General features: G+C 44.0%; 1 protein-coding gene across 9 annotated transcripts in view; it reads left to right on the top strand.

The window, feature by feature from the left end:
• dmd (dystrophin) overlaps positions 1–27989 on the top strand; it is a 1595363-nt gene that overhangs the window by 1073002 nt on the left and 494372 nt on the right. For all 9 annotated transcript variants that reach the window (XM_078408877.1, XM_078408870.1, XM_078408878.1 and 6 more), the window contains 2 exons: positions 5782–5929; positions 10571–10720. In XM_078408877.1, coding sequence (XP_078265003.1) covers positions 5782–5929; positions 10571–10720 — 298 coding nt within the window. The remainder of the gene's footprint in view (positions 1–5781; positions 5930–10570; positions 10721–27989) is intronic.

Below are 27989 nucleotides of genomic sequence, written 5' to 3'. Positions count from 1 at the left end.
CTTCCTGGGTTTCTTGAACTCTTGTGCATTTTACAATACAAATTGGGGCAAGATGTTATTGTTATTTTGAGGAAACATTTGCTTCCTGTGGTCTGAAAACAGTCGAAGTGTACCTGAAACAATGTGGGGTTCTGCTGTGTGTAAGTTTATCCTTTCTGTAGCCTCCGACAAGTCAAAATGTATTCCTGCATGCAAGATTAAAACACCAACTCGACAGTAGCATTTGCTTTTGTTCATTCAATCCTTAATATAACTGCTTACAGTAAATTGAAATGGTTTGCCAAAGGGGACAAGGAGTTTGTTTTAAATGGGATTTAGCCTTATCAGAATTAGCTCCATATGAGATCTAAAGCATTCTTGAAATTGCATCTTGGCAAACTATGTGCTTTTGTTTTGTCTTGGTGCCTTAGCCATTCAAGTCTGTTCCAACATTATTGGGCTCCCTGTCAGAGCCCTCTCTCTCCACCCTATGCGACCAGCAGATGCTAAGGTCAGCTGGCAGGATTTTACAGGACCCCTCACACGTCCTATTCCCTGTGTTTGAGTGGCTCCCCTCAGGATGCCGGCTTCGCTGCCCAGGCTGTGGGACACAGGGGAGAAGGGCAACCTTTGTCCCCAAGGCTGTTCAGCTCCTTAACTCCCAATGCCCCCACTGCTCACCCTGCTAATCCCCCCCCCCCCAATAGTTTTTGTACCACTCTACGTGCCTTTGTAAATTGCCCCACGGGGACAAATAAAGTGTTTTTGAACTTTGAACTTGATGGCTGGAATACTGAAAATGAGGTGCAAAAAAACAAAAATAACTTCAACTATTTTGAAATTGTCTTGATTTACCAAAATCGCTTGGGAAACATTTAACTTTGGATTTTGATCTATGTGCTTCAGGATTTTTTCATGGGTATTATCCCACTGTTGTTTCATATGTGCTGGAAAGCCTAAAAGATAACACTTAATGCGTATAAATCTCCCCAAAATCCTGGAGGATAATTTTTTTTTGTGGGAAATATGCAGCGAAAATAGTTATGGAGAATACATCAAAGGAATGCTTTCTCCAAATCGGATCAGTTATAAATAGTTTTGCATATTGCTTCAGGTGTTCCACATAAAATCACTGGATTCTGTGAGATCACATCATGCACTTTGTAATGAGGAATTTGGAGAGCATCCTGGATTATTTGCGGCACAGCATAACATTCTTGAAAATAGCCTGCAGACAGCATTATTGCACTCACTGTCACTCGGAAGAACCCATTTTTCAGTGTTGTTCTCTGTGAATCTGCAAAGAAAAATGAGTTCTGTGAAGCAAGTATATTTCCGAGTCAAAATCCGAGCTTGTTATTTTGCATGATTCTGTAAGACGACTGCATATAGATGCATCGGTGTCAAAATTTAAACAAGACGGTTGGAAAGCTTGCTATTTATAAACATCCAAAGGCTTTTTAAGATGAGAAATATGCGCTGAGGCTGAAACTATACAGAAATATGCACTCCAGTGTTTTTAACTTGTACATTTAAATATACTGGTGTTGTTTACGTCATGGAAATATTATCAGGTGCTCTATCAGTACTCATCGTTAATGAAAAGATGTCAGGCAAATAATTCCAGCAGCTGCAAATGTGCAATTAGATGTAGGATTTGGAAAATTACTGAGCGGTTTTTTATTTTCCCTGTATTGCTGCACCTGTATCTCACAAGAAACTTGGTCTTCCTGCACATGAAATATTATCTAGTTGGGTCCATAATTGCTCAGAACCAACTAAACATGCCAGAAAATGATTTTCATTAGTTTAGTTTAGCGATACGGCATGGAAACAGGCCCTTTGGCCCACCGCACCGCGCCGACCATCAATCACCCGTTCATACTAATTCCATGCAGATGCAATATAATGTGGATAATGCATGGCAGATGCAATATAATGTGGATAAATGTGATAAATGTGAGGTTATTCACTTTGGCGGCAAGAACAGGAAAGCAGAGTATTACCTGAACGGTGACCGATTGGGAGAAGGGGAGATGCAACGTGACCTGGGTGTCATGGTGCACCAGTCATTGAAAGCAAGCATGCAGGTGCAGCAGGCAGTGAAGAAAGCGAATGGTATGTTGGCATTCATAGCAAGAGGATTTGAGTTTAGGAGCAGGGAGGTTCTGCTGCAGTTGTACAGGGCCTTGGTGAGACCGCACCTGGAGTATTGTGTGCAGTTTTGGTCTCCTAACCTGAGGAGAGACGTTCTTGCCTTAGAGGGAGAACAGAGAAGGTTCACCAGATTGATCCCTGGGATGGCGGGACTTGCATATGAGGAAAGACTGGATAGACTGGGCTTGTACTCGCTGGAATTTAGAAGACTGAGGGGGGATCTTATAGAAACATATAAAATTCTTAAGGGGTTGGAGAGGCTAGATGCGGGAAGATTGTTCCCGATGTTGGGGAGTCCAGAACCAGGGGTCACAGCTTAAGGATAAGGGGGAAGTCTTTTAGGACCGAGATGAAAAAACATTTCTTCACACAGAGAGTGGTGAGTCTGTGGAATTCTCTGCCACAGAAGGTAGTTGAGGCCAGTTCATTGGCTATATTTAAGAGGGAGTTAGATGTGGCCCTTTTTGCTAAAGGGATCAGGGAGTATGGAGAGAAGGCAGGTACAGGCTACTGAGCTGAATGATCAGCCATGATCATATTGAATGGCGGTGCAGGCTAGAAGGGCCGAATGGCCTACTCCTGCACCTATTTTCTATGTTTCTATCCAATTTTCTCATCCATTCCCAACACACTCGGGTCAATTTGAAGAGGTGAATTAACCTACAAAACCACATATCTTTGGGATGTGGGAAGAAACCGGGAAACCCAGAGAAAACCCACGCAGTTACAGGTATGATGTGCAAACTCCACAAAAGACAGCACCTAAGGTCAGCATCAAACCCACATCTCTGGTGCTGAGGCAGAGGCTCTCCCAGCGGTGCCACTGGAGCAAACCGCTAATTCTGAAACCACTGACAAATCAGAATCGTTAGAGGAATGGAAATCATAATCCAAGCCTCTGATTAAGTTGCAGCCATCTTTCAAAGCCTATTTGATATTTGCCTGTGAGTACCTTCAAGAGTACGGCTGCTTGCCATGTCCCAATCTCTGTTAAATATCAGGGACTAAGTATATTATGGCGGCACAGTGGTAGAGTTGCTGTCTCACAGCACCAGAGACCCGGGTACTTTCCTGACTATGGTTACTGTCTGTGCAGAGTTTGTACGTTCTCCCTGTGACTGTGGGCTTTCTCCAGGTGCTCCCGTTTCCTCCCATGTTCTTCTGTAAATTCCCCCAGTGTGTAGGATGTGAAAAAGAGATAACATAGAGCTAGTGCACATATGGTGGATGGCCGTCGTGGACTCAGTGGGCCAAACGACCTGTTTCCACACTGTATCTCTAAACTCAACTAAACTACTGGTATTTATTTATAAGAAAATAACTGCAGATGCTGGTACAAATCGATTTATTCACAAAATGCTGGAGTAACTCAGCAGGTCAGGCAGCATCTCGGGAGAGAAGGAATGGGTGACGTTTCGACCCGAAACGTCACCCATTCCTTCTCTCCCGAGATGCTGCCTGACCTGCTGAGTTACTCCAGCATTTTGTGAATACTGGTATTTATTTAGTTTCTTTGTCATTTCTTTTTCACTTGATAACTCTTTAATGGTTTCATGAGCAATAAGATACCCATGCAAATACTGCAGAAGGAACTACCAAATAAAGTCTACCTCTTTAAAAATCACTGTTTGCACAGAATATACAAGAGCTGAATACAAAACTCCCCACAATCTATACAGAGGAGAATGACATGGAAAGCAAATGTTAACCAGAAGTCATATTTTTAAATTATTTTAAAAATTGCCTGTTATGTTTTTTTTGGAAATCGCAGTGAGCTGATGAATAAAAGGTTTGGTTTTAAATCAGTGACAACAGTTGACATTCAGCAATAGTAAAGAGCTAATTATAAAGTGGAGTTTGCTTGGCTATGCTTCAATGACGTGCCTTGCAGTGTACTTATAATGCAGCTAGTGTTGGAATGAAGCAATGTTGTTTCACATTGCTACTGCGGGTAGAATTAGATGCAGCGCTAACCTGGATTAAAGTTTGCCCTGACACCAGACAAAGGAAGAGTAAGAATCTCTGCATGCAATTAAGACAAGATTTTCACCACCCAAATTTATTGTAACAGAAAACCCAAAGTTTCTGTGATTTATTAGCATAATTTTGTGAGAGGATTTCTGTGTTTTAACCAGCGATTTACATTTGTTATAATCATGAGTTAGTGAAGGCAGAACAAAAGCCTGACAGTAGATAGACACAGAAAGTTGGAGTAACTCAGTGGGGCAGACAGCATCTCTGGAGAGAAGGAATGGGTGGCGTTTTGGGTCGAGACCCTTCTTCAGACGTCTCAAGCCAAGTTACTCCGGTTTTTTGTGTCCATCTTCGGGTTTAAACCAGCATCTGCAGTTCCTTCCTGTACAAAAACCTGACAGTGACTCAATTCACCATCCTGCCCCACCCCCCACTACCACTAATTGCACTGCAGCCCACACCTATTAGGAAGTAATTTAACTCGATCCAGTCTCCTTCCATGTAGAATCACAATAATTAGCAGAGAGCAGACTTTGATGCAAAGTCTGTGCCAGATTCAAAGTCGGCAGCAGCAGCAGCTTACATTTATATCAATACTTTGAAGTAAGAAATATCCCAAAGTGCTTCATTAATGGACTTAAAAATAATGGCCCTGAAGTTGGAAAGGAGCAATTAGCAGAAGTAACTGAATGAGATGGTCCTTGAAAGGGAGTTCACTGGTTAGAAGTAAGATGATGCAGGGATTACCAAAAAACTTAATCTAAAATTGAATAGGAAATTACTATCTCTTACTGCATCCAAAATTTATAAATCTACAAATGGAACAAAATACATTTTTATTTTATTTTCTTCTCCATTAACTAGAACAGATGGAACATTAGGATTCTCTGCAATTTAAATTGTGTTCATTTCTAATGTCGACTCATAGTAAACTTTGTGTGCCATTTGTGGGAATTGATCATTTCAAAAATACAGAGTGTGATCCCAGACAAGAATAGTGATACTGAAAACCAATGTAATAACTTTGATTACAACTTAATTGCTTAAAAACAAAAGTTGTCTTTGGTATTGGTCGCATTCAGCACTAATTGCAAGCTGTGCATGATTTCTGAGTCACCAGAGGTTGTTATGTATCTTATGTTCTCCTCTCACTCATTTGCATCAAAGTCAAAGGTAGTTGAGATTGGTTTATTTGAGCCTTGCAGACAACATTTTTTTCCCCTTGTGTGCTTTTTATGATTTCACATGAGTGGATTGAGTTGAGGTGAGCAGGCAATTTTTAATGAGATTATGAATATGTGATGCAGTGGTGCAAAGTAGAGTTTTATGGTTGGCCACTTTCTGTCATCAGAAAATGTAAAATACAAGGTTGATGTGATTTAGTGGGCTGTAGATATGAATGTGTTGGAACCCTGGTCTGATGTCCCTGACACAGTGCCGTGGCACTGCATTATATTTTGCTGACAGCAACCTGAACATACACAGATGCTTAATTATATTTCTTTGCATTTATTCCTTTGCAAAGGTTGATTCCCTAATTTTAATTTTCAAAGAGTGCTTTTTCTGAAAGTATAATTGGTGACTGTAGTGATGATGGCAATACAATTACTGACTATTCTAATTCCCAAATGGGATTGAAACCAATCATCTTCATTGTTTCACCTACGGCAGGTTGGAGGAGGAGAAGAATATTCTTTCAAGATTACAGGAAGATTTGAATGAGTGTACCTGCTGGCTGGAAGATGCGGAGAACACTTTGGGATTAGTGCCTGACCCTGGAAATGAGCAGCAGCTGAAAGATTCACTGGAAAGAGTCAAGGTAATAGCCCAGCACTGCTGAAAGAATGTGAGTTTCATTCCCTTGTCCAATCCCTTCTTCTTCCCGTCAACCTCCTATAAATATATGCGCAAATGCACACTTAAGAAGTCCATTTGAAAATCACTCTGCACATTTTAAAAGGCTTCTATATTATACACCATTAGGAATAAAATTATAAAATCAATAAACTTCTCTGCAGTACTCCAGTGGATTATTGAGCCAAGGTGCTCAGCGGTGCGCCACTGAATTCGGAATGACCCACATTTGGTTGTTGGTTTTGTTGCTACCAGATCTGAGCTTGATTAATCGGAAGGTACATTCCCTTGTTGACTGTGAACATTTAAAGATCCTGTAGATAAACACACATTGCTGGAGTAACTCAGCTGGTCAGCCGGCACCTTTCAAGAAAAGGAATAGGCAACGTTTCGTGTCGAGACTCTTCTTCAGACTCAAATGACTCAAATTCTATGTCTGGCCACAACCCAATTATTCCTGATGACAAACCTCTCTGAGGTGTCTGAGCATCAGAGGTTCCCCACATAAACGGACTCTCTTGTGTGATAAGTATCTTTGTGCTTTTATTTTGCACATGATCTGCACAGTAGAGGAATGCCATCATAAACAACACAAGGATATGCAGGAGATTCTATGAACAAATGTAAACCAAAGAAAGTGTCTTCATAAAAACTGAATGGTGCGAATAATCTAGATTTTCTGGACAGCAATGTATTGCCTGGATTAGCAAATAATTTAGGATAAAGGGCCACGCTTAATTCATGCTGGTCCCCAGCCTCATATGTCCTCTCCTGAGCCAGCTGTGAATTCAGGCTCAGTCCTCACCTAGTGGCTTCATGAACATCGTAGAAACTGCTGCATGGACAGCCAAAGGACTTTGTAGTTGCCCATGGACACGAGCAAAAACAAGCAAAGATGTTTATTTATTTATTCGTGTTATCACACAACTGTTTGCCAATGGTGAGCAGATTTTAGTGCCGCGTCATTGGCCTCTGCAAGATCCTTTACAGTGCGTGTGTCATGCAGCATGTCACAGCTCAGGAGATGTTCCATAGTCTGCCGTATTTTCAGTATATCCCCACTTCAGCATGTTCGGAAGCATTCAAAACATTCTCAAACTATTAAAAAGTAATTGGAAAGTTTATTTACAAATATGTCTCGATGGTCAAAAGCAGTAAGGGGTGTAAATTAAAACAATTTGCAATCTTCAAATTAGATCAAACCTGCCTTGATACTTTGCAGCTATTCCTTTCAGAAGAGAGGTGCTGTTCCTGTGCTAGGTCCAGCTTGCTCAGGTTACTTGGTTGTATTCTGCCTTTAAACGAGTTGCATTCTCGTGCACCACCACTGAACTTCATTTGTAGTCGACATCAGAATGTTTTCTTGAACAAAATCTACAGAGAGCATCAGTGCAAATGTTGCACATGTGCTTCTTCTTGCGTTTGAGGCAGCAGAAGTTATGTAACCCCCTCAAGGCGCTGTAGCCAGTGTATTTTTCTGTTGTCGTGGGCCGTGAGGTCTAACCCTCCACCAGAGGACATCACAGTCGAAAATGCCGTGCTGCGCTGTTTGCTGGTCTGCTCCACACAAGTGCTGTCTTTCAGCCACATTCTTATCAGTGAAGCACTACTTCTCGAAGAAATAGATTTTTAAAAAAATCATTATTCTCAATATGTGGTGTGCCACGATTGTGCTCAACAATAACAAATAACCTGTGGGAAATAGTCTAAAAGATGTTTTGCAGAAAAGTCAATAGTATGTTTAAGTATGGACAGGACACTGAATCTTCTCTAGGTCAAAGCTTGTTATGGTTTTTCAGTCTTTCTGTATGTTTCTACTCATTGTTATCCCAAAGAGAGAAAAATTAGCTAATTAAATCATGGTGTTTACATATTCCACATTATGTTGCACCAGGAACAGAAGATCTCAACCTTATTCATTAGTTTCTACTGACTCCCCCCCCTCCCCCCCCAGCCAAAGGGGCCCAAACATGAATTTAGCCACTACAGGTGGGCCAGCAAACCCACATGTTCAAGAGAACATTGCTGACTTTGGCAGCTTCATTCAATTAGATTTTGATCATTTCAGTGCGATTGATACAGCAGAAAGATCGCAGTCTGAAGTCATATGTAATCCAGCTGGTGTTCTGAAAATCTTATGTCCAATAAATCCATGCCACCAAAATGAGGTGGCACGGTGGCGTAGTTGTAGAGCTACTGACTTACAGCGCCAGAGACCCAGGTTTGACCCTGACTACGAGTGCTGTTTGTACAGAGTTTGTACGTTCTCCCCGTGACCTGCGTGGGTTTTCTCCGAGATCGTCGGTTTCCTCCCACACTCCAAAGATGTACAGGTTTGTAGGTTAATTGGCTTGGTACAAGTGTAAATGGTCATCGTGGACGCGGTGGGCTGAAGGGCCTGTTTCTGCATTGTAACTCTAAACTAAACTTAAACCACTGGGAAGATGTTAACAAATATTCCAGCACAAGTAGGTGAAAATCAAAAATAACTGCAAATGCTGGAAATATGAAATGAAACCAGAAAATACTGGAAACACTCAGCAGGGCAAGCGGCACTTGGGAAAAGAGAAACACGTTGATGTTTCCGATGAAACACCCTTGGTCACACCAAGCACTTGGGAACTCTCGTCTCAAAAATACCTGTCATCAATGCCCTTTGTTTCCTCCCACTGGATTACTTTTAAATCTAGAGACACAAGGAACCATAGATGCTGGAATCTTGCATTGAACACAAAGTTGCAGAGTAACTCAGCAGGTCAAGTAGCATCCCCGGAAAACTTGGATAGGTGACATTTGGGTTGAGAGCCTTCTTCAGATCCAGTTAGCCATCTCCCTTGAATCAAATTTCCTTTACTTTTAAGACCATCGTGTGATTTGCAGGTAGACACAAAATGCTGGAGTAACTCAGCGGGACAGGCAGCATCTCTGGAGAGAAGGAATGGGTGACTTTTCGGGTCGAGACCCTCCTTCAGATTTGTAGTTTTGTAATATAAAAATACTAAAATCCACATCGACCGTCTCAAATGTGTTGCCCCCATTCACTCACTCGATTACCTGCTCCAACAATCCAGTTAATTTAGTCAAAACGTGAAAATCCTTCAGCAAATCCATGCTGCCTGTCTCCAATGAAACTGCTTTTCGAAAAGAATGTTTACCCTGAGCCTTATAATTGATTCCAACACTTTGCCCAACTCCAAACTTAAATGAACTGTCGAGTAATTACATGATTTATCCTTCTTTCCCACACCTCCCCCACAACTCATGAGTCAAAGGTTCACGTCATCTGGGAACACTCCTGTGGCCTAAGAGAATTAAAACGCAACTCCACAATTTTCTTGCTTGCTTCTAACACTTGGGATTTCTTTTTATCTGGTCTGAGCAATTTATGGGCTTTCAAAGATAATTTGACGACTTAATAATTCCTCTTTTAATATGTTTAACACATCCACTATTTCACATTCTTCCTCTTTAGTTATGTTGTCAGCAACACTTTGAATACTAGTGAATTATTTAATGAATACAATTTAAACGTATTTATGATGTCCCAAACACGCTCCATGCATTATATTTTTGGATTCTTTTCACACTCAGTTATTCTCTGGCTCGTTATCTACTTATTAAATATCTTTGGTTTCCTTTGATTTTACTTGCCAGTATTTTTATACATCCTCCCTTTGCTTTCCTGATTTCCATTTCCATTTCAATGATGTATGTACTTCCTGTACTCTGCAGTATTAAGCCCTCAGTACAAATCTTGTCTCTTTGTATATGTGGCCATCTAGGAGGTGGGGGATCTGCAGCAAACAGGTACAGTGTTGGTAGTGATGGATGCAGTGTGTGGTGTGGTAGCAGGATTCACAGATACATGTAGAATCTGACAGGGACCATGACGAGAACGCTCCTGTTATGGCCCCCATGGCACCCCCTACATGATCACCCTCTGCTACCTCAGCGTTTGAAATCACGCAGAAGTTTCCTCTCTTCTGTCCATCCCCTGGACTGCACTGCATCGTTCAGAAGGCTCAAACTCTGGGAAGAGAAACTAGAGAAATCTCCGGAAGACATTCACATGGCAATCGATCCCTCTGAGAAACTCCCGCCAGGTTCCGACCAGCCGTGGTTAACCTGGCGCAGTCTCAACAGACTGCGGACAGGCGTGGGGAGGAACAAATCCAACATGCTGAAGTGGGGATATACTGAAGATGTGGCAGACTGCGAGTGTGGATGGGGCCTCCAGACTATGGAACATCTCCTGAGCTGTGACATGCTGCATGACACACGCACTGTAAAGGATCTTGCTGAGGCCAACAACGTGGCACTAAAATTGGCTCGCTATTGGCAAGCAGCTTTGTGACGACACAAATAAATAAATAAACAGATAAATAGATAGATAAATAAATAAATAAATAAATAGATGATAAATAAGTAGATAAGTGAATAAATAAATGAATAAATAAATAAATAAATAGATAAGTAAGCAGGTAGTGTCTAGAACAACATCCAGCCCTTAGACAAGCACAACTGTTACCTTTTTAGAAGCATGCATGGAAATTTGTGGTTGAAAATGTATAGTTGGAAAACTTACATCCTCTTCCAATTTTTGCAGTTGCGAGTGGAAGAATTACCGACACGGAAAGGGATATTGAAGTCTTTAAATGAGAGAGGAGGAGTAGCGCTCAAAAGCAAATCTCTGGGCCCAGACCAACGCTTTATATTGGAAACTCAACTCCAGCAGGTTAACAACCGCTGGACAAAGGTATGAACTTCTGGAAGTTTCACACATTGCCAGGAAAGAGACAATTAAAGCCTTTGGAGTAATAATTAGGATGATCAACTTTAAAAGGGTGAAATTGACAACTGTTTAGCCGTTTTTTTGGGCCAACTGGCCAAATTGGTCAGGAAGTCATGATGCATCTCTGTAGGACTTTGGTTGGGCTGCATCTAGAGTATTGAGTTCAGTGCTAGTCCCTCATTGCAGGAATGATGCGGCATCTTTGCAGATGGTGCAGAGGAGGTTTACCAGAATGCTGCCTGGATTTGAGGTCTTCAGCTACATGGAGAGGTTGGAGAGACTTGGATTGTTTTCTCTAGAACTTCAGAGGTTGAGGGGAGACTTGATAGAAGTATATAAATTCTGAGAGTCGTAGATAGGGTAGACAGTCAGAACCTTGTTCCCATGGTGGAAATGGTGAGCACTGGAGGCCGTAGGTATAAGGTGAAAGGGGGAAAGGTTAATGGAGATGTGTGGGGCAAGCTTTTTACACAGGCAGCTCTGGGGGGCCGGGTTGGTGTTGGAGTCAGATACGATAGTGGTGTTTAAGAGGCAATTAGATAGGCATATGGAAGTGCAGAGATTAATGGCAGCGCTGTTTAACATGGCATCATGCTCAGCACTAACTTTGTGGGCCAGAGTCCCTTCGTGTGTAGTACTGTTCTATGTTAACTGTGTGTTAAACGCATACCTTTGGTAGAAGTTAGATATTATGAATTAATGTTCGATCATCCAATTTTGGGTGCAAATTATTCTAGTTAAGGCACTTAAATATTGAGAAGAGATTGGGGGGGAAAAAAGCTTATCTTGATGTTTTCAAGCAGATGAGCCAGTCTGTGTTGCATTGCATCTTATTAATGCTTCGTCTAAGTTGCATTGATTTGAAATGAAAAAAGATCTTTTATTTGTCACAATTAAAAGATATATATTTAATAGATTTTGGGAGGGAGATTGTACTTCAACATTCCATGAAGGAAAAAACAATTACATAACTCAAACGAACTGTATTGGCAACATTTTCTTTGCATCGTGCTTCCTTGTGACAAGATTTGTGACTTTGGAATCAAGGCGCACAGGGAGAAAGCAGGAACGGGGTACTGATTTTGGATGATCAGCCATGGTCAAATTGAATGGCGGTGCTGGCTCGTAGGGCTGAATGGCCTACTCCAGCACCTATTTTCTGTGTTTCTTTGTAATTCTTCCCTCAGTGATGCAGCCATTTTAAGGTGACTATCTTGCTATTTGTCTCATGTGATGTTCGCATTTCTAAGAACACCAAAAATAAAAAGTCATAGATTAATATCAGCGACATTTTTTTTTAAACAGGAACCTTTGACGACTTGAGATGTCCTTTCTCATAGGTATTCCTTCAAATTCACCCAAAAAGTCGAAGTAGAAGGCTGTTTTTTATCCTTAAGGAAAAGCAATCCCATTTAACATGACAACCTTGTTTGCAATGGTCTCGGTGTTTGGAAAGAGGCTGAGGCCTTCAAATAAGCATGTTACTGGAGACGGTGGAGAGCACAACAGATGGTTCAGTAGAATTTTACACAATATGATAAAAAGCAGTTCTCAAGTTTTCAGAGACCTTGGTCTGATACAGACTTATGCCAGCAATTCTGAGATGCTGGGGAGTAGGTGCTGGAACACAAGACCTCCTTCTCTGCTTCTCTACTTGATTGTACTTGATCTGCCCCATGCCTGCACTCAAGCCGTTATAGTGACACTTGTGCAGAGGTTATTGATATGCCATGTTTGTCCCAACCCAACCTGGCTTTTCCAGCTTTCTCTCCTTCTACAAGTAGTCTGAAGAAGGATCCCGACCCAAAACGCCACCTGTTCATTCCCTCCAAAGATGTTGTCTGATCCACTGAGTTCCTCCAACACTTTGTGTTTTGCTCAAGATTCCAGCATCTGCGGTTCCTTGTGTTTCGTTTGCTGTTGGTTCTTCTTGGAGCTGGCACTTGAAGATGAGTAAGATCCAGCCTTGTGTATCGTCTATCGATATTCTAGTCCACCTTGAATGGTAACTTCTTGTCAAAAAAGACCTCTCACCATAATACTTTACAGGTTAACACCCCAGTCTATACCCATCTTCATCAATAGCTCTGATTTTACAAATACTTCAGTTTAGTTTATTATAGTTACGTGTACGGAGGGAGATACAGTGGAAAGCTTTTTTGTTGCATGCTATCCAGTCAGCAAAAAGACAATACATGATGGCAATCAAGCCATCCACAGTGAACAGATACAGGGTAAGGCAATACAGTTTAATGCAAGGTCAAGTCCAATAAAAGGTAGTTCGAGGGTCTCCAATGAGGTAGATGGTAGGTCAGGACCGCTCTCTAGTTGGTGATAGTATGCTTCAGTTGCCTGATAACAGCTGGGAAGAAACTGTCCCTGAATCTAGAGGTGTGTGTTTTCACACTTCTTTACCTTTTGCCTGATGGGAGAAGGAAAATAAGGTAGCGTGAGACTCCTTGATTATGCCAGTAACCTTGCTGAGGCAGCGTGAAGTTTAATGGAGTCAATGGAAGGGAGGTTGGTTTGCTTGATGGTCGGCACTACGTCCTCTTCTCTCTCTGCAGTTTCTTGTGTTCTTGGATGGAGCTGTGCCCAAACCATGCTGAGATGCGTCCCGATAAAATACTGCTGGCATACACTGTATTTATAATTTGGTGTTCCACATGAGCAGCGAGTTCCAACCCTTGCAAGGACTAATTACAATGCACCTAAAATCCAACCCTAACAATTAAAAAAAATCATCAACCCCACCTTATGTTCAACCATGTGTTGAGAAAGGACTGTGCACATTAATTGGTGAAGAGAGACACAAAATGCTGGAGTAACTCAGCAGGACAGGCAGCATCTCTGGAGAGAAGGAATGGGTGATGTTTCGGGTTGAGACCCTTCAGACTGATGTCAGGGGAGAGGGAGATACAGAGATCAGGCAGTGTAATGTGTGAAAAACGAGACAAAGGGGATAAAGGTCAAGGAAATTGTAGAATAGATCATTGTTAGCGAGGAGTGGGTAACAACAAAGCAAACAGATAAAATGTAAACGAGGACACTCAGATTAGTCGGAGAACTGGGAAGGGGGGAGGGATGGAGAGATGGGGAAGGCAAGGGTTACTTGGTTAGTTGAAGTTAGTGTCTATCTACCTTACGCTTGCTGATTTTGGACCATTATTTTGTTCACATCACCACCTTCCCCTTAATTCCCTGAACTACTTTCTCTTTTATGAACCTGTGTTACACATAGACAAACAGGTGAAATGGACAGTGTCAATTATTTTGTTCCTTTTAGCAGGTCCATGAGTTAGTGTAAGGACACTTTGGCTGCTTAGCTGGGAATTTAATATAACCTATCAAGGAGAAATTGGAAAGTGCTGGAATTTGCAGAAGAAACAAGCCCTGGCTACGGAGACGTGTCACCAAGATTCATCTGATATTAGTCTGAGAACCTCCACAACAAGAAACTAATGAGCTGGACTGCTGGAGTGTTGGTTCTTGATGTTCCTGTACCAAGCAACAAGCTGCAGTATTTCAATGAAGCTGGAAGCAGGGTGGGATGGAGACTGAATGAAAAATGTACTTGCATATCTTATCTATGGTGTCCTCTGCTGAAAAATAAGGTCCACTGGTTTAGGTGCTGCACACTTGGACAAACTAATCAAACCTTAGCCAATGCTAGTTTAGTTTAGTTTAGTGATACAGCACGGAAACAGGCCCTTCGGCCCACCAGTTGCACACCGACCAGCGATCCCTGCACACTGACACTATCCTACACACACTTACACTTATACCAAGCCAATTAACCTACAAACATGTACGTCTTTGGAGTGTGGGAGGAAACCGAAGATCTCGGAGAAAACTCGCACATGTCATGGGGAGAACGTACAAACTCCGTACAGACAGCACCCATTGTCGGGATTGAACCCGGCTCTCTGGCGCTGCAAGGGCTGATTCATTTTTGACCAGTTTGAGGAAGTGCTCTTGATGCCCCTCACTGGCATATGCAAGGAGCCATGTGGCACGATGTATTACTCAACTTAAAGATGATGTGGTATTAACTGTATACTGAGCGGCATTGGATCTTGTTACTCAACTTTAACAACTCAAAATCACCAGAAATGGGGTAAATTTTCGCCTCTGTATTTGTCGCACTCGATTCAAATGGCCCAGATTCTCTTCAATAGCCATAAACTGCTCAGGGAGAGTGTAAACCCCACACCTTGTACATCATTTCATTATTTGTACGTCATTCTGAGCAATCTGTAAATGATTTCTGCTGAAGCTCCCGTTTTTTTTCATTTGGCAGAAGCTGAGCACATTAATCATCTTGCCAATAGAAGTATTTCTATTGCCTACGCGCTGTAACTCGAGGTGCCGAATCGACACAGGGAACTGTGCTGGCTGCAGATCTGTGCTTGCCAATATTATCAGTGCCTATTCCTTTGGACCAGTTTGGGAAAACAGTTTTATAATCGGTTTTGCACATTTTGTTGCACAGTAAATGGATTGATAGATTAGGCCCGGAGCCAGTGAATCAAGGCATTGGAGGTTTGCTATAGGAATTTAATGCACTTTAATGTTATTCCTGGGCTGTTGTCAGTGGAAAGAGATGAGCCGGATTAAGCGAGAGTAAGCAGCATGCCAGAATTCCCATCTGCTTTGTTCATCCAGCATAGGCTCTCAAACTGTATGTGATGTGTTAGTCACAATGCAGATGGTGGCTTCACCCAGCACAAGTTTAAATGTGGATATTCAATAATAGCACCAGACAAGGAAGCCAATCCACTGTTAATTCCAACAATACCTCAGTACCTCAGTTAGATTCACTGTAGATGTTGTGTGTGCGCACCGTAGTAAGTAAAAAGAAAGGCTGCAGGTTAAATAAAATTGTTCTTGTTAAACACTGGCTACAGAGAGAAGCTTTTCGCCTTTGTACTGCCTGGTAGCTCATGTGGAGCGTCTGACAGATGAACCTACAATGGCTGCAACACGCCAATGACTCGACAAGGTCACAGTTCATGTTTGGCAACTTGTTTTGGCCATGTTCAATCTGGTTTCACTGTCACCAAATGTATCAGGGCCCATCCAAGTTTAGAAACAGGGTTTTTCCCAATCCCAGCTGTGCAGGCTGACACGACAAGAATCACAAAGCTGGCAAATTGTGAGAAATTAGACTGGCTCTACTACAGTTAAACTTTAGCAAAGTCCTGCAGATGCTGGAAACCTGAAATGAAAACACAAAAAGGCTGGTAATACTTGTCTGGTCAGGCAGCAACTATGGACATTTGAAGCATAGCCTCCACGACCTTCTGTGGCAAACTATTCCACATATTCACCACTGACTAAAGAAATTCCTCCTCATCTCCTTCCTAAAGGAACATCCTTTAATTCTGAGGCTGTGAGCTCTAGTCCTAGACTCCCCCACTAGTAGAAACATGCTCTACACATCCACTCTATCCAAGCCTTTCACTATTGGGTACATTTCAATGAGATCCCCCCTCATCCAGCGAGTACAGGCCCAGTGCCATCAAACACTCATTATATGTTAACCTACTCATTCCTGGGGTCATTCTTGTAAACCATCTCTGGACCCTCTCCAGGGCCAGAACATCCTTCCTCAGTTATGGTGCCCAAAAGTGCTCACAATGCTCCAAATGCGGCCTGACCAATGCCTTATAGAGCCTCAGCATTACATTCCTGCTTTTGTATTCGAGCCCTCTTGAAATAAATGCTAGCATTGCGTTTGCCTTCCTTACTACCGATTCAACTTGCAAATTAACTATTTGGGAATCCTGAGAAACTCTTTGTGTCAACCAGCACCTGTGTTCCTTGTTTCTAACAGTTATATTGTGACGCCCTAAAAAGCCGTGGCACAGTGGATGGGCACCCAATGCTCTTTTTTAATATAAAGTTTAAGCTTGCCAGAAATGCAGACAAGCGGCAATCGAGATGTGTGCAGATCGATCCGCTGTTAATAACTCAGATTTTATTGTCCATTATGGTGCAACCGATAACAGCACTTAGAGAAGCATAACATGATGAGGCAGAGTCACCTTAGTCTTATGAAAGGGGAAGTGTAATTAATAGCACTTTTAGAGTCATTTGAGGATATAACTCTCAGAATGGTGAAGGTTGAAAAATGTGGATTGTAAAGGACATTTGAATTTCCCAAAGGCACTTAGTAAGATCTTACTGAAAACATTAAAGTGGAATAAATGGCTAATAAGGTTAAAACTTCAGTAGTAGGTATAAAGTATTAGTTAATGGGTAACAAAAATCCAGGGATAAACAAGTCATTTTGAACAAGACAAGCGATAAATATTGGGCTCTCAGGGATTAATGTTGGAACATTGTGGCCAAATCTATTCAAGATGCTGATGATACAAGATAGGTAACTAAAAGCAGAAGATGCTGGAAACGCTGAGAAGATCAGACAACAGAGCCTGACCAAGGACCTGACCAAGTGTATCCTCGGATCATGTGGGAAGTTATGGAAGAAATTGCAGAGACCCATGCAGTTATTTGTATTAACTTTAGCCACCCTCTATTCTTCCAGAGTTATACGTGTGGCTAATGTGGGGCAGTTATTTAAGAAGATACTGGGACACCAAAATAGTGGTGGGGTGACAAGGACTGAAGAGGGACAGGAAACACTGATTAGTGCAGGGCAAACGAGCCTCGCACATCTGCTAGTCTTTTGAAGTGCTAACCAAGAGGTTTGATGAGGCAGGGTGGCGGATGTTGTCTGCGTGGACATTAGCAGGATCTTTGACAAGGTCCCATATGGTAGTCTAGTCTGGAGCCACCAATTGCCATTGCACCAAAGACTTTCAGCATTTGCACTCAGGGCTCAGGAATGCTGAGGCTCAATGAATGATTCCACCCTCCTCCATCCTGAAGGGACAGAGCTGGCTGTACTGTTTGAGAAGGCTCCGCTCCTTCAATGTCTGCAGTAAGATGCTGCAGATGTTCTACCAATTGGTGGTGGCCAGTGCCATCTTCTTCGCTGTCGTGTGCTGGGGTAGCAGGGTGAAGGCTGCGGATGGCAATACGATTAACAAGCTCATCAGGAAGGCTGGCTCTGTCCTGGGGGTGTAGTTGGATTCATGGGAGGTGGTCTTGGAGGGGCGGATGCTCCTTAAACAGCGGAGCATCTTGGACAATCCATGACACACTGGTCAACCTGAGGAGCACCTTCAGCAACAGACTGGTTCCACCAAGATGCAGCACAGAACGCCACAGGAGATCATTTTTCCATGTGACTATCAAACTGTACAACTCCTCCCCCTTCTGTCGTGGGGTAGACTGACCACCCTTCTCCCCCCCCCCCCCCAAAATCTTTGCACATCCCCAATCGTTTCCACTCGTCTAATTTCATGTTTCATGCATCTTGTATTTATGGCTGTTGGCACACCAATTTCCCTCCTGGTATAAATAAAGTTCTGTCGTATCGTATTGTGTGTTGTGGTGAGCTATTCCCATAGTGTTGCTTTATTGGGCACTTGGGAGTATTTTCACCCAGTGATAAAGATGGTACTGCAGTACATTTCCAAGTCATTTTATCATCGTGTGTGGCTTGGAAGAGAGTTTGCAGACTTTGGCATTCGCTCTCATCTCATGACTTGCCCTTATCCTTTGACATACAGAATATATATATTTGCAAAATGCTGTGAAAAAAAAAAGCCTTGATAAATTGCTGAAGTAATTTTGCAGATGGTGCTGAGATCAGGATGCACAGCTGTTGGCCAGGATGGATGTTTAGGCTGATGATTAAATTGCCAATCTAGAAGACCGCTGGGTGGTATCTAGCTTTGTGGGTGTTGTTGGAGATGCACTAATCCAGGCAAGTGGAAAACAGTCCTTGCCACTGCTAATATGAGTTGCAGACTGTGGAAACACTGTTGTAAGTCAGAAGGAATTTATTCACAAAATGCTGGAGTAACTCAGCAGGTCAGGCAGCATCTCAGGAGAGAAGGAATGGGCGACGTTTCGGGTCAAGACCCTTCTTCAGACTGATGTCAGGGGGGCGGGACAAAGGAAGGATATAGGTGGAGACAGGAAGACAGAGGGAGATCTGGGAAGGGGGAGGGGAAGAGAGGGACAGAGGAACTATCTAAAGTTGGAGGTCAATGTTCATACCACTGGGCTGCAAACTGCCCAGGCGAAATATGAGGTGCTGTTCCTCCAATTTCTGGTGGGCCTCACTATGGCACTGGAGGGGGCCCATGACAGAAAGGTCAGACTGGGAATGGGAGGAGGAGTTGAAGTGCTCAGCCACCGGGAGACCAGTTTGGCCAACGCGGACCAAGCGCAGGTGTTGGGCGAAGCGATCGCTGAGCCTGCGTTTGGTTTCGCCGATGTAAATAAGTTGACATCTAGAGCAGCAGATACAATAGATGAGGTTGAAGGAGGTGCAGGTGAACCTCTGTCTCACCTGGAAAGACTGTTTGGGTCCTTGGATGGAGTTGAGGGGGAGGTAAAGGGACAGGTGTTGCATCTCGTGCAAGTCAGAAGGTGAGTCTGAAGAAGGGTCTCAACCCGAAACGTCACCCATTCCTTCTCTCCCAAGATGCTGCCTGACCTGCTGAGTTACTCCAGCATTTTGTGAATAAATCGGTGAGTACTTACCATTGGGAGCCCAACCTCTGATCTGTGAATGTGTTCCTGCAGTGACACAGTTTATGTGGACGGTCCAACTGTGGACGGTCCAACTGAGTTTCTGGTCAACAGTGGGGTATTTCCACTGATTGTAATAATAGAATAATAATAATAATAATAATATATTCCTTTATTTGTCCCACACCGGGGAAATTTACAGTGTTCCAGCAGCAAAGTGGATAGCAAGAGATCATTCATTATAAATTAAAGTAAAGACAAGGATAAATTGTCATCAGTTTACTGTGTATTCCTTAACTGTTACTGTTGACTGGTCTGCTGGGAGCAGTGCTGTCTCACAGCAGCGGGAAGGAAGGACCTCCTATATCTCTCCTTCATGCACTTGGGGTGAAGGAGTCTGTCACTGAAGGAGCTACTCAGTGCAGTGACAGTGTCCTGCATGGGGTGGGAGTCGTTGTCCAGCAGCGATGTTATCTTTGCCATCATCCTCCTCTCTCCCACCACCAGTACTGAGTCGAGGGGGCAACCCAGGACAGAGCTGGCCTTCCTGACCAGCTTGTCAAGTCTCTTCCCTTCCGCCACTGAGATGCTGCTGCTCCAGCAGACCACTCCATAGAAAATGGCTGATGCAACCACCGTGTTGTAGAAGGTCCTTAGGAGTGCCCCCTGCACTCCAAAGGACCTGAGTCTCCTCAGCAGATAAAGTCTGCTCTGGCCCTTTTTGTATAGCGCATTGGTGTTTTCGGTCCAGTCCAATCTATTGTTGAGGTAAACACCCAAGAGTCCACCCTCCCGATGTCCAATCTCTGGATGTTCACCGGTGTCGGGGGGACTTGGCTGCGCCTGTGGAAATCCACCACCATCTCCCTGGTTTTCCCCACGTTGATCCAGAGGCGGTTCCGCTGCCACCAGTCCACAAACTCCTTGTTTGTGTAAATGTTAAACAACATTTAATGTTGTTAAATGTCAAGAATGTGTTGGTAAAATGGAGATGGTCGTTGCTGAAGGTCGTGTGGTGAAAATGTAACTTGCCACTGATTTGTTTCAACGTCAATCTTGCACAGGCATGAACAACTTCATTTTCTGTGTACAGTAGTTGCAAAAGAAGATTGAACATTTTGCAGTCAGATCTCACAACGAAAGAAAGTTATTGATGAAGCAGCACAAAATGATTGGGCTGCTGAGAAACTCCTGCAGCAATGTTTTGTGGCTGAGATCATACATACAGAATACAGAGCTTTATTTGTCATTCGGTCACACACACAAAAAAAAAAGAACACAAGACACATGACCCCAACACACACATCCATCACAGTGACTCCAAACACCCCCTCACTGTGATGGAGGCAACAAAACATCCACTCCACTCTCTTCCCCACGCCCACGGACAGACAGCTCGTCCCCGACCGATCATTGTCCTTCATCAATCAACAACAATGTTCTATGTGCTGATCACTCCTGCAGCCTGTGGAGCACTCTGCTCTTGATTTCCATCGGTTTTACTCAAGGTTTTTTACCTGTGTTCAGCTTCATGTTCACGTTCCAACTCAGGCTACAATGCGTTATGGAATGAAATGTTGAAACTGATTGTTAAAGAGTCATACAACACGGAAATTGACCCTTCGGCCCAACTTGCCCATGCCGACCATCTACACTAGTCCCACCTGCCTGCGTTTGGCCTGTATCCCTCTAATCCTTTCCTATCCATGTACCTTGTATTTTAAAGCTCCTGTCTCAATGATCTCCTATGGCAGCACATTCCATATACAGTGTGAACAGTGAAGGGGATGTTAGGAGGTTGCAGGGTGACTTGGACAGGTTGAATGAGTGGACAGATGCAGTATAATGTAGATAAATGTGAGGTTATCCACTTTGGCGGCAAAAATAAGGAGGCAGATTATTATCTCACTGGTGTCAGATTAGTGCAATGAGACCTTGATGTCCTTGTACACCAGTCACTGAAAGTAAGCGTGCTGGTACAGCAGGCAGTGAAGAAAGCTAATGGCATGTTGGCCTTCGTAACGAGAGGATTTGAGTACAGGAGCAAAAAAACCCTTCTGCAGTTGTATATGGCCTTGGTGAGACCACATCTGGAGTACTGTGTGCAGTTTTGGTCTCCTAATTTGAGGAAGGATGTCCTTGCTATTGAGGCAGTGCAATGTAGGTTCATGAAGTTAATCCGTGGGATGGAGGGACTGTCAAATGAGGAAAAGTAGACACAAAATGGTGGAGTAACTTAGCGGATCAGGCAGCATCTCAGGAGAGAAGGAATGGGTAACGTTTTGGGTTGAGACCCTTCTTCAGATTGATGTCAGGGGAGGGGGCGGGAGAAAGATAGGATGTAGTAGCAGACAGGAAGACAGTGGGAAGGGGGGGGGGAAGAGAGGGACAGAGGAACTATTGGAAAAAGACTAGGCTTGTATTCACTGGAGTTTAGAAGGTTGAGGGGGGATCTTATAGAGACGTATAAAATCATAAAAGGACTAGACAAGCAGGATGCAGGAAACATGTTCCCAATGTTGGGGGATTCCAGAACCGGGGAGGCCATTTAAAACTGAGGTGAGAAGAAACTTTTTCACCCAGAGAGTTATGAATTTGTGGAATTCTCTGCAACAGAGGGCAGTGGAGGCCAATTCACTGGATGGATTTAAGAGAGAGTTAGATAGAGCTGTAGGGGCTAGTGAAATCAAGGGATATGGGGAGAAGGCAGGCACAGGTTACTGATTGTGGATGATCAGCCATGATCACAATGAATGGCGGTGCTGGCTCGAAGGGCCAAATGGCTTCCTCCTGCACCTATTTTCTATGTTTCTATATACCTACCACCCTCTGCGTGAAAAAGTTGCCCCTCAGCTTCCTACTAAGTCACCATAAACGTATGTCCTCTGGTTCTTGATTCCCCCACTTTGGTTAAAAGACCCTGTTCATTCACCCCATTTATTCCCCTCACAAGCTTCTACACTCTTTCGGATCCTACACTCCAAGGAATAAAGTCTCAGCTTGTCCAACCTCTGCCTGGAGTTCTGCTCCTCAAGTTCTGGCAACATGCTCATAAATTGTATTGGATTGTTTTGGGCAGGATGCACTTGCCAATTAACAACTTTGTTTGGTAGATGCTGATGCTGTAAAAGCATTGGAACCGCTTGTCTGGAGGAACGATTCACTTTGAAGCACGACTGTTAGCATTAGAGCTGGGATTTTGGTCATAAGGTCATGTAATAGGAATAGAAATAGGCCATTCGGCCCATCAAGTCTACTCTGCCATTCGATCATGGCTGATCTATCTCTCCCTCCTAAACCCATTCTCCTGCCTTCCCATAACCGCTGACACCTGCACGAATCAAGAATCTATTTATCTCTGCCTTAAAAATATTCACTGACGTGGCCTCCACAGCCATCTGTGGCAAAGAATTCCACAGATTCACCACCCTCTGACTAAAGCAATTTCTCCTCATCTCCTTCCTAAAAGAACGTTATGTCCATAGCCATCGCCGTGTCCACTGGTCTTGTATGTGTTTTAAAATCCTTGCAATGAATCATCTTGGCTGAAGAGTAGCTTCTTAGATGGCATCAACCTCAGGGGTCGGCCACAGCTGGGTCATCCACTTGGCCATGCTCAATGAAGATGATTCCACACATTTCATGGTGTAAGGTTACTGAACTCGTAAGCTCTTTTTTTGGTCAAATTTATTAAAACTTTGCAACAGCTTTCCTTGAGGTCAGTGGTGAAGTCTGAGGAAGGTCCCCACCCGAAACGTTGTCTGTCCATCCCTCCATTGATGCTGCCTGACTTGTTGAGTTCCTCAAGTCCTTTGTTTTTTTTGTTCTGTTATGAATAAACTGGTCAATCAAGATACCAGAGCCCTCTTGGGCAGGTGATTTTGAAGATGCACTCCTCTAGCTGAAAGAATTTATTTCCATCTTGATCCTGAATAGCTGGCCCCTTACTTTGAGATTGAGACCCTTGGTCTGCACAACCCTGCCTCAGAAAGCTTCTAAACTGCGTCTTTGTCCTTGACCAAATCCTGACCTCAAGCAGGCCACCTTACTCTTTGCTGTTTGTAGGGTGGTTGTAGGTCAATTAGATGAGATGTTTCTCTCCATTGCAACCACATTGATGCATCAGAAACCTGTGAGACACTGCGATATCTTTTTTATTGAGAATGGTGCTGTTTTGTGGGGCTGCGCAGGGCAGTGTAGCTCCAGTTTTACATGCATTGCGTGGCCAGCTAAAATAGAGTAGAAGGGTCCCGGCCAGAAGCAATGTCCGTCCACCCCCTCCACGGATGCTGCCTGATCCACTGAATGCTGCACCATCAATTTTAGACTGCTCTCTACCATTACCCTCACAGCTCACACAGGTGAACAGCAATAAACTGAAATGCCACAGCGATCCCATCTGCAACACCAGCACTTTCTCATTTGATCAGGAATTGCTTTTATTTTGTTCTTTTTTTGTTTTTAGCTGTGTGGCTGTTGGTTGAGTTGCAGGCATTTTTGGAGGACGCCTATACTTGGCTACGAATGTTGTTGGCATCGGCAGCACAGGCTGCTCCTTCAGGATGCGTGTTTGCCAGGCCTGATATTGCTGAGTTTCCACACTGGGGTGATCTTCCCGCCTTTCCACTGGGAGTGGAGCACGGCGGAGACAGTGCCGAGCTGTGTCTAAGCGTGGAGCCAGCTGTGGGGGGGGGGGGAGTACAGGAGCAGGGTTCCTGGCAGGAGGACAGGTACACACGAAAAACTGAGAAGAAATATTATCTTCACTCCACTTCAGTGACAATACCTTAAGCCGTTTTCAGTTCACAGGAGGTTATGATTGAAATCTGTCAACTGGGATAAGGCAGTGGATATTTATATGCATGTGAGTTCCTGGAGCCCGTGGCTGCAGCGATGAGCAATGTCTCGCAGTCTCTTGTGCCCTTTCTCATGAGGCAGGTCAGTGTGGCTCTCAATGCAGTGACATGCACATTCGTCACTTTACCCTGGTGGATCTTTACACAGATTGCAGGGTTTCCCCTCTAGGAAGGGTGCCAGTGACTGGGCACGCACTGCCTGGTCTGTGCTGTCCCACAATTAGCAGCAGAAAGCGATTGGTCCCACGCAGTGCGCTAGTGATGTGTGGCCACACACGGTGCATTATAATCTCGAGTACCTGTGATGCCAGGAGCAGTCACGCTGCCTTTGTTGTGCAGCGTTGCTCCATGCCACCCGCAGTTGCAACTCCAGGAGAAGCCGAAGGCCAGCTACTAAATGACATGACATACTTCATTACTCCTCCCAGCATGTGAGGCATCTGATCACCATCAGTGCTGTGGAGCAAACCATCGGTAGCCTTGAGCTGCACTTCCACTGCACAGAAGAGGGGGCATCAGTTGTCATTGATCGGGAATTTATAATTTAGTTTAGTTGAGAAATGCAGCATGGAAACAGGCCCTTCGGCCCACCGAGTCGACGCCAACCATCAATCACCCGTTCACACTAGTTGTATGAAGTAACTGCAAATGCTGGTTTAAACTGAAGATAGACACAAAATACTGGAGTAACTCAGCTGGACAGGCAGCATCTCTGGAAAGAAGGGATGGTCAAGACCCGAAATGTCACCCATTCTTTCTATCCAGAGATGCTGCCGGAGTTACTCCAGCATTTTGTGTCTACCCACTAGTTGCATGTTATCCCACTTCGCACACACTCGGCAGCAATTCACAGAGGCCAATTAACCTACAAACCCGCACGTCTTTGGGATGTGGGAGGAAACCGGAGCACCAGGAGGAAACCTACACGAACGTACGAAGTCCACGCGGACAGCACCCGAGGTCAGGATCGAACCCGGGTCTCCGATGCTGTGTGGCAGCAGCTCTCCCAGGGGCACCACCGTGCCACCATTGTGGTGGTGAGCTGCCCGATGTCACCTCAGCAGTATGGAGCAACAACTCCTGTCCCCAGGTGTGGAGTGAATAGCTGAAGAACACAAGGAGAAAGAAGAGGTGGAAGTGGAGGAGGAAGAGAAGCAACACTGCTGGCCCTCTCTATCTCCCCCAGATAATGAAGCCTGCTTTTCAGTAGAGTGTATTAGTTTGAGCTATTTTAATGGAGCTGTGCTGTGAAAGCTAAATACATTGACATATTACCTCCTTAACATCCTATGTTGGCCATTTTTCTCATCATGCCTCCACAGTGCTTGAGCTCTAGGGTTAAACAGACCTACTCATCTTTCTAATCATTTCCAAATTTCCGACATCAGGCTCCATCTTATAATTTGCAAGTCTGTAAAAAGTCCATTCTTGGCCCAAGGAGATATGTAACTCTTTATTCTCACTTTAAGGCCTGGTGTCCTGGTGACACTGGATCAATGCCCAGCGCAATGTCATCAGTTCCTTCCTCCGCTCCTGTATTATTCTCGTATTCCCATCAATTCTCCCTGCTTAATTAACATCTGCTTAGGTTGGCAAGGTGGCACCGAGAGTTGCTGCCATACAGTGCTTACAGCGTCAGAGAACTGGGTTCGATCCGACGACGGGTGCTGTCTGTACGGAGTTTGTACGTTCTCCCCGTGACCATGTGAGTTTTCTCTGAGATCTTCATTTTCCTCCCACACTCCAAAGGTTTGTAGCTTAATTGGCTTGGTATAAGTGTGAATTGTCGCTAGTGTATGCAGGATAGTGTTAATGTGTGGGGATCGCTGTTCAGTGCAGACTCGGTGGGCCGAAGGGCCTGTTTCCGTGCTGTATCTCTAAATTAAACTAAACTACTACTCGCCTTACACACAATGCAAGATTTAGAACGGTCAGTTCACTTTCACCCACACATGTTTGTGATGTGGGAGGAAATGGGACCAGAGCACCCTCAGGAAACCCATGCATCACTGGGAGAAGGTGCAGATATCCCACAGAGAGAATCAGACGTCAGTGTTGAACCCGGATCACGGGAGCTGTGAGACAGCAGCTCTACTTGCAATACTGTACATGCTGCTAAATATCCTGCAGCATGGAAACCTGCAGCAGAAGTGAGGGTCGCAGCTGTGTTATCCAAGATAGGGTGAGGCAGGTCAGAAGAATTGAAGGATTGACTACTGCTCACTGAGTACTGGCGGCTGACTCAAGAAGGTTCTGTAAGTTCAATGAAGAATAGACGTAATAAATAGTGTGGTCCTTCAGAGACGCCGTTTGAAAATTGTGTTAATCTACTTTGCTGACAATTATGACTTTTTAAAGGCATTTGCATAGATATATGGATCGGGTTGAATGGAATATGGGCCAAATGCAGGGAAATGGAGTGTCCAATATGTTAACTGAGTTGACATGACCAAGGTGGGCAGTGGGGCTTGGTTTCCCTGCTGTGTAGCTGCATGACTCGATGACCCTCTGGCTCTATGACTCATGTCAGATCATTGAAACGTCACTCTGTATTTTATCCACAATTCTTGGAACTGTGCTCCCAGCAGTATGAATAGTGATTTCTCAAGTAATCCCTGCATTCCCTCTCTCCATCCCTCCCCCACCTGAGTCATCCTGCCTGCTCCATTGTTTGCATCTATATCCTCTCATTGTCACCTCTACCACACCCAACAATGGACCATTGTGGGCTCCACCTTTCCTTGGCCATCAGTGCCGGCACTGATTTATTCGGAACCTTTTCATACCTCTAGTTTCCTTCTCCGCTGACTCTCAGTCTGAAGAAGGTTCAAGACACAAAACGTCACCTGTTCTTTTTATCCAGAGATGTTGCCTGACCCGCTGAGTGTCCAGCACCTTGTGTCTGCTCCTTGTGTCTGCTTACATTACTTGAGTGACTTCAAGGGTCTTCTGTGGAGCCAGTGTATCTCTGTTTGCCCCCAAGTCTTGCAATAACGTCTCTGGAAGATTATTAGTTTATGCTATCTCACGGGGTCAGCCATTCTTCAATATTTGTAGAGGATTCCCCCCATCTATTCTAGCCTGGATGCACATCCATTTTATTATGAGGTTGGTGGTCTTTAAGCAGCATTGGTCACCCACATTAGTACGTCTCTCAATGAGACTTAGAACCAGAAAGCAATATGGCAACCTCAAGGTGCATACAGCACAATGCAAAAAAGCTTTCTATGCCAGTCTGAGCTAACATCGATTGAGTCGTTGTGGATTATACCCCTGCACTCCCTCTCTCTCCGTCACTCCCCACCCAAGTCATACCAGGTTCCCGTTCTCACCTAGCAAACAGATAATGATGACCACTTTCCTTTATCATCATTACTTCTTTGCATCTCTGTCATTCATTTGTTCTACATCTCTCTATATCATCGTCTATATGTCTTGTTTCCCTTTCCCCTGACTAGTCTGAAGAAGGATCTCGACCCGAAGCGTCACCCATTCCTTCTCTCCAGAGATGCTGCCTGACCCACTGAGTTACTCCAGCATTTTGTGTCCATCTTCGGTTTAAACCTGCATCTGCAGGTCCTTCCTACTCATGATCTGCATGTAAACCTTTTTATTATATATTCAATGACAAAGCAGCTTCCTCCTCCCATTTTGTAATCTACCCACTGAGAAGGTCAACGTGGGAGTGTCAATTTGGTCATTTTTGAAATAAATTATCCAGTTCAATTAGGAATGATGAATGCAACTCTAAGTACTTTGAATTTTTC

Source organism: Rhinoraja longicauda, chromosome 12 (assembly GCF_053455715.1).
Source record: "Rhinoraja longicauda isolate Sanriku21f chromosome 12, sRhiLon1.1, whole genome shotgun sequence".
Taxonomy (NCBI): domain Eukaryota; kingdom Metazoa; phylum Chordata; class Chondrichthyes; order Rajiformes; family Arhynchobatidae; genus Rhinoraja; species Rhinoraja longicauda.
This window is presented reverse-complemented; position numbering and strand designations above follow the sequence as displayed.